The sequence below is a fragment of the Cloeon dipterum genome, chromosome 4, assembly GCF_949628265.1.
Source record: "Cloeon dipterum chromosome 4, ieCloDipt1.1, whole genome shotgun sequence".
In the NCBI taxonomy this organism is placed as follows: domain Eukaryota; kingdom Metazoa; phylum Arthropoda; class Insecta; order Ephemeroptera; family Baetidae; genus Cloeon; species Cloeon dipterum.
Genome location: NC_088789.1, coordinates 31,317,719 through 31,329,259, shown reverse-complemented (window position 1 = coordinate 31,329,259; position 11,541 = coordinate 31,317,719). Strand labels below are relative to the sequence as shown.

The 11,541-nt window shown below is 35.7% G+C and overlaps 3 protein-coding genes across 3 annotated transcripts; 1 reads left to right on the top strand and 2 right to left on the bottom strand.

The window, feature by feature from the left end:
• Window positions 1–3,674: 3,674 nt before the first annotated feature.
• Window positions 3,675–4,231, bottom strand: LOC135943798 (putative ankyrin repeat protein RF_0381). Its single transcript, XM_065490463.1, has 2 exons — window positions 3,828–4,231; window positions 3,675–3,729 (listed from the first exon to the last, which is right to left on the bottom strand). Exons 1-2 carry the CDS (start codon window positions 4,229–4,231, stop codon window positions 3,675–3,677), a joined length of 459 nt encoding a protein of 152 aa, XP_065346535.1.
• Window positions 4,232–4,236: 5 nt separating this feature from the next.
• LOC135943797 (serine/threonine-protein phosphatase 6 regulatory ankyrin repeat subunit A-like) lies at window positions 4,237–7,602 on the bottom strand. The gene is made up of 2 exons (XM_065490462.1): window positions 6,409–7,602; window positions 4,237–4,602 (listed from the first exon to the last, which is right to left on the bottom strand). Exons 1-2 carry the CDS (start codon window positions 7,600–7,602, stop codon window positions 4,237–4,239), a joined length of 1,560 nt encoding a protein of 519 aa, XP_065346534.1.
• A 1,495-nt stretch (window positions 7,603–9,097) lies between these two features.
• Window positions 9,098–10,454, top strand: LOC135943796 (alpha-latrocrustotoxin-Lt1a-like). Its single transcript, XM_065490461.1, has 2 exons — window positions 9,098–9,487; window positions 10,404–10,454. Exons 1-2 carry the CDS (start codon window positions 9,098–9,100, stop codon window positions 10,452–10,454), a joined length of 441 nt encoding a protein of 146 aa, XP_065346533.1.
• The last annotated feature ends 1,087 nt before the right edge of the window (window positions 10,455–11,541 follow it).

Genomic DNA, 11,541 nt, shown 5'->3' with positions numbered 1-11,541 from the left:
ATGTAATTGTTTTAGGAAGATTATATCAAGAATTTCTAATAAAAGTACAAGTAAACAAAACTAAAATATATTTGAAAAGCTCTTGACGTTTGTTTATGTTGAAATTTTCCCTTCGTTGTTTTTTGCTTTCAAAATAACCTCTGTTGACAATTATTTTCTAATCTCTATTAATAGTAAAAATATGTTATGAAATATAGAAAAGGTTTCAAAACACACGAAAGCTTTTAAAAGCAATGTGCTAACACGTTTCCACCTCAGTTCTTTCGTCGCTGTTGAAGCTCGCTGTTGTAGTAGTGTCACGGAAAACTAAAAAAGTAAGGATAAATAGTTAATTATAATTTGTTAAATCTTATATATCTACGCAATACAGCCAGCAGGATGAACTCGAAAAAATTCAAGAAAAATAGTGCCATAAAAGCCGTAAGTTCTGCATTGGTCAAACTGAACAAGAAATTGTTCAATAAGGAGTCACGCTTCCGTTCAAAGTTAGCCAAAATGTTGCTGAAGGAGGAAAAAGGGCTCGTTACTAATTTCGGTAAGACTGGAAGGTCAGCGATTCACCTTGCAGCTATCCTCGGCGACCTTGACATGTGCAAGTGGCTTTTGAGCAAAGGTGTCGACGTTCGATCTTTAACAAAGAATGAATACGAGGACAGTGTGCTGCACTGCGCCGCAATGAACAAATCGCACGGCAAAGAACTAGTGCGGTATTTTGTTTCCGAGCATTGCTTTGACGTGAACGCAAAAGACAAACTTGGGTTCACGCCTCTCCATTGTGCCCTGTACAAGGAAAATATTGAGACTGCCGAAGTATTGTTGACCCTTGGTGCAGACCTAGCCGTTAAACGAGTCACCAATGACTTCAGAAAATGCGAAAACTTAATGCACTGGTGCGTAAGTTGGAATAAATTGAAAAGTGCTAAACTTGTACAAGAGAAGAATCGAAATCTGGTAAAAGACCTGCGCGGGGATGGATACACAACTCTTCACATCGCAGCAAAGCGTGCAGACTTGAACATGTGCAAATGGTTGGTGGACGAATGCGGAATGGACCCTCATGCTTTTGCCGGAAAACAAAAATTGTCAGTTTTGGATGTCGCTACGTGCAATAAGTCTCATGGAAAGCAAATTATTATGTTTCTCGTCAACAAGTATTCACTCGATGTGAACAGAAAAAACAAAGATGGGTTTACACCACTGCACCATGCGTTTTATAATGACAACATTGTTGCTGCCGAAGAATTGGTGAGATTTGGCGCGGATTTAACAGTGAAAAGAGGACCGGAAAATCTGTTGCACGACAATGTTCGCAAAAACAAAGTAAAATGTGTCAAATATCTGATTGAAAAGCTTCCTGGCTTAATTGCAGAGGCTGGACCAGGTGGAAAAAATATCGTTGAAATAGCCGCTGAAAAAGGAGACAAGGAAATGATGAATCTACTAAATGAGAAAGGATTCAAATTTAAAAAGGATGAAAAGGTGTTTTCTGGAGGCAATGAATAGGGAATAAGATTAAATGAATTTGAGAGATTATCCACGAGATGTATCTTCCAAAATTGTATAAATTTCTTTAACGCATGTTATTCCAACTTCTAACCGTTTTGTTTGATAAACTCGATGTGTTTGTTATGAATGAAACTATTTAGGATGTAATAAAATGAAATATGATTACATATATTTTCATTTATTAACTCACTTCGCAGAATTTTAATTTGAAAGCTAATATCAGTTTAAAATCAAGTTTAAAAAGAAAAAATATTTTTAAACATACCATTATCGTGTGTTTGAAATCAATCTTGACAACGGTAGTGATAATTAAATAATGTTTTGAACTTTTATATGGTCAGTTAATGATTACTTAATTTTAAAGTCGAATACAAATTTAATTTTATTTATTTTTCTTGAATTAATTATGAGATGAGCCCTCTTTTCATTATATATGATGCATTAATATGATTTTTTAAAGACGAAACAAAATTTAAAAAAAGAAATGCAAAATTTTGCCCTTGAAAACATTCAACTTTCAGATTACGCAAACCACACAAAAATATAACAATATCAATTCAATTCGCAGCCGACTATAGGTACTGAAGTTCATTAATAATTAATGCACTCTAAGGTTTCATAATTTCTAAATAAATTAATTAAAATTAAATTTGAAAAGGTCTCTTTCAAGCACAGCTTGCCCGTTATGCAATTGATTTTACATAAAATATAAGCAGCTTCTTGCCACTTTTACTACATTAGAGCTGTAGGGACACCTACATTCCGTCAAACAATATCAATTTCAACACATGACAGACAAATCACATTGTTAATATGCATATATAAAGCGATGCGACACAATTCAAAAGAGAGAGAATTCCTGCAGCAGCCAAGACGACCGGACCAGCCCTGAGGACAATCTGGACGACGAGCCTGTAAGACGTAAAGGTCGCCATCGCAGCAGGACGATGTTGCTTCCTTCCAAGATGTAGTCGATCGCACGCCAGGCAAGAGGTAAACACTTTGGATGTTGCACCCCGCTTCAACCAAGTCCCTGACACACCCACTCGGACACGTCCGAGTCTTTATTCCATCCTATTCTCCGAGGCCCAACTATTCAAATTCAGCCACGCAGCCAAGTCTACACTTTTCCAATTAATACCCATCAAGTCGCAGTCCATCACACACGCAGCCAACGCAGCATCAACTTTAATTATAAATTCATAATATAGGAAACCACTGCTCTTCATAATTCTTTCCTATAGAGCAATAACAAGGAATACCCTGGATATATTTCTAGCTGCCCAAAGTAAGAATCGCAAAAAATGATTATATTTTTCATAATATATATTTGTAAAAATGAGCATTGTGCGCGATTACCTCATCCATATATTAGGTCAAGGAAAAATGAATTGTCTAACTCCACTGCTATAATTCCTGACAAATCAAAACAAACTCTAAGACTTGCATATGTATATCGCTCCAATATTCAATGTCTAAACTTTTTTCGCAATGAATATTATCGTCATTCTGATGCTTTTAAGCTTTTATTTATTTATAAGAATACATACAATTCAGGAATTCGACTGTAGCACCAAAAGCGAGAAAATTTCCATTATGAAAATATGCTATATATTTTATGAATGGTAAGAACAGATAATAAAGACATAAAATTACCTATAGGATCAATACAGAATAGAATACATCGTTATATTTTCACGATTTTATTTTGAATGATTTTTTCTCACTGCAACATTATTATGTGGATTCATTGAGCCAACACTTCAGGTAAAAATCCTTTCTCAACTAGAAATGATTTCATTCCTTTGCCTGCATGTTTTTTGGCTAGTGAAACTATCGAATTACCTGCCTCTCCAAATAGGACAGGTTGCTTCTCGAACAGAAATTTGACACTCTCAACTTTGTCATTGCGAATACTGTAATGTAATAAGCTTTCCGAACCTTTTTTAACTTTTAAATCTGCGCCCAGTCTTACCAATTCTTCGGCAGCACCAATGTTGTTACAATAAAGGGCCTGGTGCAGTGGTGTTAACCCCTTTTCGTTTCTTCTGTTCACATCGAGTGAATACTTTTTGACGAAAAATGAAATAATTTTCTTTCCGTGAGACTTGTTGCACGCAGCTTCATCCAAAACTGAAAATTTTGGTCTTCCTGCGTATGCTCGGGGATCAACGCCACATTCTTCCACCAGCCAGTTGCACATTTCCAAGCTTGCAAGAAATGCTGCGATATGGAGTGAATTTTTTTTATCCGCTCTGATATCATTTACCAGATTTTGATTCATTTGTTGCAAAAATTTAGCACTTTTGATTTTGTTCCACCTTAAGCAGCAATGCAATAAATTTTCCAAATTATTGGAGTCTTTGGTGATTCGCTTCACTGCTAGATCTGCACCAAGGGTCAACAATACTTCGGCAGTCTCAATATTTTCCTTGTACAGGGCACAATGAAGAGGCGTGAACCCAAGTTTGTATTTTGTGTTCACGTCAAAGTTATGCACGAAAACGAAATACCGCACCAGTTCTTTGCCGTGCGATTTGTTCATTGCTGCACAGTGAAGCACGCTGTCCTCAAATGCATTCTTTGTTAAACATCGAACGTCGACGCCTTTGCTCAAAAGCCACTTGCACATGTCAAGATCGCTGAGCATAGCTGCCAGGTGGATCGCTGACCTTCCAGTCTCACCAAAATCAATGTAAAGCCCTTTATCCTGTTCCAGCACCATATTGGCTAAAATTGAGTGGTATATCTTGACTCAGATTTGTCCTTGTTGTTCTCTTCTTCGGGGCATTTCGGCTGGAGCAGTTTCTCGGCGACTTTTGAATTATTCATTTTGATTGCGTATTGAAGTGGCTCATTTCCAAACTTGTCGTTTGCGTCCAGCTTCAAACCAAGAGATGAAAAGTAATCAATCAGATCCAATCCGTGCTTCTCGTTCAGGGCAGCGCAGTGCATCAGCGTGGCGTCGAGTTCTTCACATTTAACATTGACATCGGCGCCTTCTTCAATGAGATTTCGACACATATCGACTCCATCGATCATCGAGGCGACCTGCAGAGGAGTCAATGAGTCTCTTTGGAAGTCGATGAACGTTTTCTTGTTCACAGTATACCATTCAGTCAGTGCGGATTTTATGATAATTAATTTTTTAAATTCGTCTGAGTCCATCCTGTGTGCTGTATTTTACAATAAATTAATTTTTAAATATTAATAAGCCAGTTTTCTCTTACTTGAAATAATTTTCCCGGGACACTGTTCCAACAGTTATAGCTTTTACAGCGGCGCAACGACTGAGGTGGAAACTTGTTTGAACTTTGCTTTAAATAGCTTTCGTGAGCTTTAAAACTTTTACTACTTTTCAAAACATTTTTTTCTATACATTGCATGATAGTAATTTGATTTGAATTTAAGATAATATTTTTCAACAGTCAATTTAAAAACAAGTTTTAAAAAGAACATATCACGGAGAAAATTTACTATGACAAGCTAAGTTTCAAAACATACGAAATAAGCTTCAAAAGCAATAAAGCGTTAAGACATTTCCACCCCAGTTGCTTCGTTGCGGTTAAAGCTCACCGTTCAAGTAGTGTTCACGGAAAATTTACAAAGGTAGAGGTGATAATAGCTAATTTCAATTTGAAAAATCTAATATCTTATCATATAGCTGGCAAGGATATAGTGGAGTTGATCAGATTCAACCAAATTTTACTAACATTAGGTGTTAGTTTTATATTAATTAGATGGAAATGAAGAAACCTTGTTGAGAAAGTATGTGTTTTGGACGTAAATGGTAGCCACTGCCTGATTTCAGTGCGCACAGACGAATCAGAGATATGAAACAGCTAGTATACTTATCTTATTTACTCAAGTAAAGAATTTACTATCAAATTTGCACGCAAACTATTCGTCCAATCTGCATTATGCTGTATTGATAATTATATTTTACAAAATTAGAATTTAGTTTAAATGTTTTGTCAATTTGAAATGATTCCATTGGGACACATATTTGATATTTTGTGTTGCTTTGATTGAAATAAATTTATATTATGATATACATTCAAGCGTATCTTACTCTGACTTATCGCTAAATCAATCAGTTTTAATCAGGAAATAATTACAAGAATAAACAGTTAAAAAGAAAAATTAAGACTACAAGTCATACAATTAATAGGTCTAAAATTAACTTTGTAGAAATATATTTTTATTTTTAACTTCAAAACAATGAAAAATTTATTGAATGCATATTATTATTAATTAACACAAAACAACTTGAAAACAGTAGGATTACCTATATGGATAGATATTAATTTAAAATATATTATTAGCTTTTTTATTAGGTTTAGCAAACAGTATAATTATGCCATTATGTTTTGTATGATATCGCTGTCAAAATAAATTGAAAGAAATGGCTTTTCGACAACATGTAGAATGTATTGCAAGATTTAGTTTTTTGTCTAAACATTTTCTTTTGGCAAGAAAGGGGATTAATTACAATACTTTCATTTCCATGGGTGAAGTAATCTGTAATTTTATTAAATTTAGCATACTTTACATTTCAATTTGTTTCGTACAAAATAAATATAATCAAAAAGTTTTTGACAAATAGCTTCAAATATAACACATGAAAAATGCGTATGCAAGATTTTTACAAACAAGGAGTTAGATTTTAGAGAGCATTATCAAACACCACTATAGAGAAAATCCTTTCTCAACTAACATTTTCTTCATTTCATCTCCTGCGTGTTTTTTCACTAGTGGAACAATCGAATATCTGGCCTTTGCAATCAGAACAGGAAGTTTTTCAATCAGGTATTTGACACTTTCCACTTTGTCATAGTAAATACTGAATTCTAAAAAATTTATTTTTCTTCTTTTAAGTCTTAAATCCGCGCCCAGTCTCACCAATTCATTAGCAGCAACAATGTTGTTATTGTAGAAGGCGTGGTGCAGTGGCCTGTTTCTCAATTTGTCATTTCCGTTCACATCGAGTGCATAATTGTTAACGAAAAATGTAATAATTTCCTTTCCGTGAGATTTGTTGCACGCAGCATCATCCAAAACTGAAATTTTTTTAGTTCCAGCCAAAGCACGAGGGTCAAGGCCGCATTCGTCCACCAACCATTTGCACATGACCAAGTCTGCAAACATTGCTGCGATGTGAAGAGAGGTATATCCATCCCCGCGGATGTCGTTTACCAGATATCGATTCTTTTGTTGCAAAAATTTAGCACTTTTCATTTTGTTCAACCTTAAGCAGTAGTGCATTAAATTTTCCAAATTGGTATAGTCATTGGTGACCCGTTTTACTGTTAGGTCTCCACCGAATTTCAACAATTCTTCGGCAATCTCTATGTTTTCCTTGTACAAGGCACAATGAAGAGGTGTGAACCCAAGTTTGTCTTTTGCGTTCACGTCAAAGCTATGCTCGGAAACGAAATACTGCACAAGTTCTGAGCCGTGCGATTTGTTGAATGCGGCACAATGAAGCACGCTGTCCTCAAATTCATTCTTTGTTAAACATCGAACGTCGGCGCCTTCTTTCAAAAGCAACTTGCACATGTCAAGATCGCCGAGCATAGCTGCCAGGTGGATCGCTGACCTTCCAGTCTCACCAAAATCAGTAACAAGCCCTTTTTCCTGTTCCAGCATCAATTTTGCCAAATCTGAATGGTATTGTGACTCAGATTTGTCCTTGCTATTCTCTTCTTTTGGGTATTTTTGTGGAAGTAAGTTCTGTACGATCCTCGAATTATTCACCCTGATTGCGTATTCAAGTGGTTCATTTCCAAACTTGTCCTTTGCGTTCAGCTTCAATCCAAGAGATGAAAAGTAATCAATCAGTTCCAGTCCGTGCTTCTCGTTCAGGGCCGCGCAGTGCAAAAGAGTGGCGCCGAGTTCTCCACATTTAACATAGACATCGGCGCCTTTTTCAACGAGATTTCGACACATATCGACTCCATCGATCATCGCAGCAACCTGCAGAGGAGTCAAGTCTCTTAGGAAATCGCTGAACGGTGATTGATTATTGACAGTGCTGTATGATGCAGCAAGAACGGATTTCACGAGAGTGAACTTCTTGAACTCGTCCGATTCCATCCTGCCGGCTGAATGATAGAGATAGTAGATTTTTATCAAATTATAATTAATTAGCTTTTTACACTTACTTTAAACAGTATTCCCTTGACACAACTTAAATTGACATCAGCGTGCTTTGGCTTTGATGGCAGTGAAACAACTGAATTTGTGACGTGTATGTGCTTTGTTTTTGAAACTTTTCTTACTCGTCATAACATATTTTGTCCTGAATTGTGTGGAAATTTTGTTTTCAAATTTAGGAAATATTCGTTAACAGCTAATTATTGTAGGGAATACAAAATCTACTTAAAAACGAAAGCTTTTCAAGTAGATTGATTGTTTTGCATTTTATCTTTAATAGAATTCGAATATTTTTACTGAATAAAGATAATATAAAATATTAAGCAATTTTATTGACGTATAGACTAGAGGAACTTTTGTGATAACGCAAAAATAATCGGATAAAAAGCACAATTAAAATAATTTAAATACTAAGACCTGTTATTATTGATATTGGAGATGTAAATTTATTAGCACTGCAAAATTTGCAGATATAAAGTTGTTTAACATGAGTGATATCAGATTGAATAGTTACAAGTAAGGTGGAAAAATTAGCGTTAGACATGATTCACCATAACAGGACATAAGACAAGTGCTCTTTGGCTGAGGTATGACCCGATTATAGTTAAAAGCATCGTGTGATTTTTAGGTTTTAATTATAATTTTTGTTTTGTTTGTAGTTAGAAACCCGTTCCTCATTAAATAGTGTCGCTCTAATTATGTCAAAAACACTATAATTTAAAGCAATAATAAACTACAATAATACATATTTTTGTTTCATATAATTCTTTGAAGAAAATTAAATAAGCGATTGCAATAATCTTTTCAGTATCGTACCAAATAACTTTATATTTTCGATATTTTTATAAAAAGATAATGTTGATACGCAGGGAATTAAAATTTCAAAATCATGTTTATTCGTTACAAAATAGGAATTCACATTTATAAATATAATTAAAAGATAATACGTAAAGTCGTGATTCCTTTTTTATAATTATGATGTTGATATATAACAATACCAGTTAAATAAATTAAATGTAGATAAATCAATCTCTTTTGTAAATATCTCATTGCTATTAAGAGAAGAAATTTAATTTTTATTCCTTTCAAAACAAACCTGTAGAAGAAAATACCACAATTTAAAAACAATTTTCTAAAAAATTCTTGAAGAAAAGTTGTTATGAATAGCAGAGTTTCAAAACATAGGTTAGTTTCAAAAGCAAAGCACTAAAACATTAAAACCTCAGTTCTTTCGTCGCTGTTGAAGCTCGCTGTTGAAGTAGTGTCACGGAAAACTTACAAAAAGTAGGTGATAAAAGCTAATTTTAATTTGAGAATTCTTATATTTTATCATATAGCCGACAGGATAATGGACTTGAACAGATTTAACAAACTTACTGACATGAGATCCAAACTGGCTACATCTGAGTCAGGGTACCGTTCGATTTTAGCCAATATGGTACTGGAACAGGATAAAGGGCTTTTTGGTGTGACTGGAAGGTCAGCGATTCACCTTGCAGCTATCCTCGGCGATCTTGACATGTGCAAGTGGCTTTTGAATGAAGGTGTCGACGTTCGATCTTTAACAAAGGATAAATACGAGGACAGCGTGCTGCACTGTGCCGCAATGAACAAATCGCACGGCAAAGAACTAGTGCGGTATTTTGTTTCCGAGCATAGCTTTGACGTGAACGCAAAAGACAAACTTGAGTTCACGCCTCTCCACTATGCCTTACACAAAGAAAACATCGATATTGCCGAAGAATTGTTTCAACTCGGTGCAGACCTAACAGTAAAACGGATCACCAATGACTCTAGCAATTTGGAAAATTTAATGCACTGCTGCGTAAGTTGGAACAAAATGGAAAGTGCTAAATTTTTACAAGAGAAGAATCGAAATCTGGTAAAAGACCTCCGCGGGGATGGATACACATCTCTTCACATCGCAGCAATGTATGCAGACTTGGACATGTGCAAATGGTTGTTGGACGAGTGTGGTCTTGACCCTCATGCTTTGGCTGGAAAAGAAAAAGTTTCAGTTTTAGAAGTAGCTACCATCAACAAATCTCATGGAAAAGAAATTATTACATTTTTGGTTAACAAGTATTCGCTTGATGTGAATAGAAAAAACAAGAAGGGGTTAACACCACTACACTCCGCCATTTCAGCTAACATTGTTACTGCGGCCGAATTGGTGAGACTTGGTGCAGACCTAACAATAAAATGCGTCGCCATCAACGAATCCTGCTATTTGGAAAATATAATGCACTACTGCCTGAGGAAGAATATAATAAAAGGAGCTAAATTTGTACAAGAGATGAATCGAAATCTGGTAAAAGACCTCCGGGGGGATGGATACACATCTCTTCACATCGCAGCAATGCATGCAGACCTGGATACGTGCAAATGGTTGGTGGACGAATGCGGCCTTGACCCTCGTGCTTTGGCCGGAAAACAAAAATCGTCAGTTTTGGATCTCGCTGCGTGCAATAAGTCTCATGGAAAGCAAATTATTACGTTTCTCGTCAACAAGTATTCACTCGATGTGAACAGAAAAGACAAATATGGGTTCACACCACTGCACCAGGCCTTTTATGTTAACAACATTGTTGCTGCCGAAGAATTGGTGAGACTTGGTGCGGATATAAAAGTGATAAAAAATGGGGAAAATCTGTTGCACTTCTGTGTTTGCAATAACAAAGTAGAAAGTGCCAAATACCTGATTGAAACGTTTCCTGGCTTAATTGCAAAACTTGGACTAGATTCTCGATCTGTCGAGGAAATGGTCGCTGAAAGAGGAGACAAGGAAATGATGAAATTATTTGCTACGAAAGGATTCAAATTTTGTTGCATTATTGACGATGGCAAGTTACGTTACTCTACAATGAGTTAGGAATAAGAGCTAAAAGATTTTCCGTTTAAATACCCTTTCAAATTTTTAAATTTTCTTCTCTAAATGTTCTGTTTAGTCAATTGTTATGCTCCATTTATTCTTGATGAATACAAATATTTTGAATCAATCTTTGCAATAAAATGTAATATAATTTTGTAAGTTATTTCATTGATCGTTGTGATGGTGCCAGTTGTAAACTAATCAGAAATATGGAAGTGAAAACTGTTTGTTGAGAAAGTATATGAGTATAGGAGATCACTTCCTGATTTCAGTGCGCACAGACGAATCATAGGTGACCCAGTACATGTCTTATTTACTATCAAATCAGCACGAACATTTTACGTCCAATCTGCAATGTTCTGTATCGATAATTATTATGCTGTATCAAAGTTTCGTCAATTCATTTTTGTGATTTTTTATTAGTGCTGCATGAATTGAAATAAATTTATATTATATGCTATACCCAGCAGAAAATTCTGAGCGGCTTTTTGCCGCTCTTTCTTGCTCGCTCATTTACACACGTATTTGGGACATTCTTGCTCTTTCTTGCTCGCAACCTAAGTTCGGTTCCTGGCTCGTTTCTGCTATTTTTCGCTCAATGCTGCTTTCTGCTGCCCTTGCTGCTCGCTCAAAAACGCTTTTGTTGCTCGCTCATTTAGGCACGTATATGGAACATATTGGCTCTTTCTTGCTCGCTAGGATTTTTCTGGCTCATTTGTGCTTTTTATCGCTCAAAGGTGCTTTTATCTGCTCAAGCTACTCGCTCAAAAACGCCTCTGTTGCTCGCTCATATATAGACACTTTTTTAAACATTGTTGCTCGCAACCTCAGTTCGTTTCTAGGATTATTCTGGCTCATTCATGCTCACAATTGCAGCTCTGTACTCCCTCCCGTTTGATTCAAATTAGTTTTTTTTAATCCCATTTACTGCTGAAACGCGCTAGCACTGACTTGACAGTCAATTCATTTTTATTGCACATTAACGCTTGCATTATTGCAACAATATG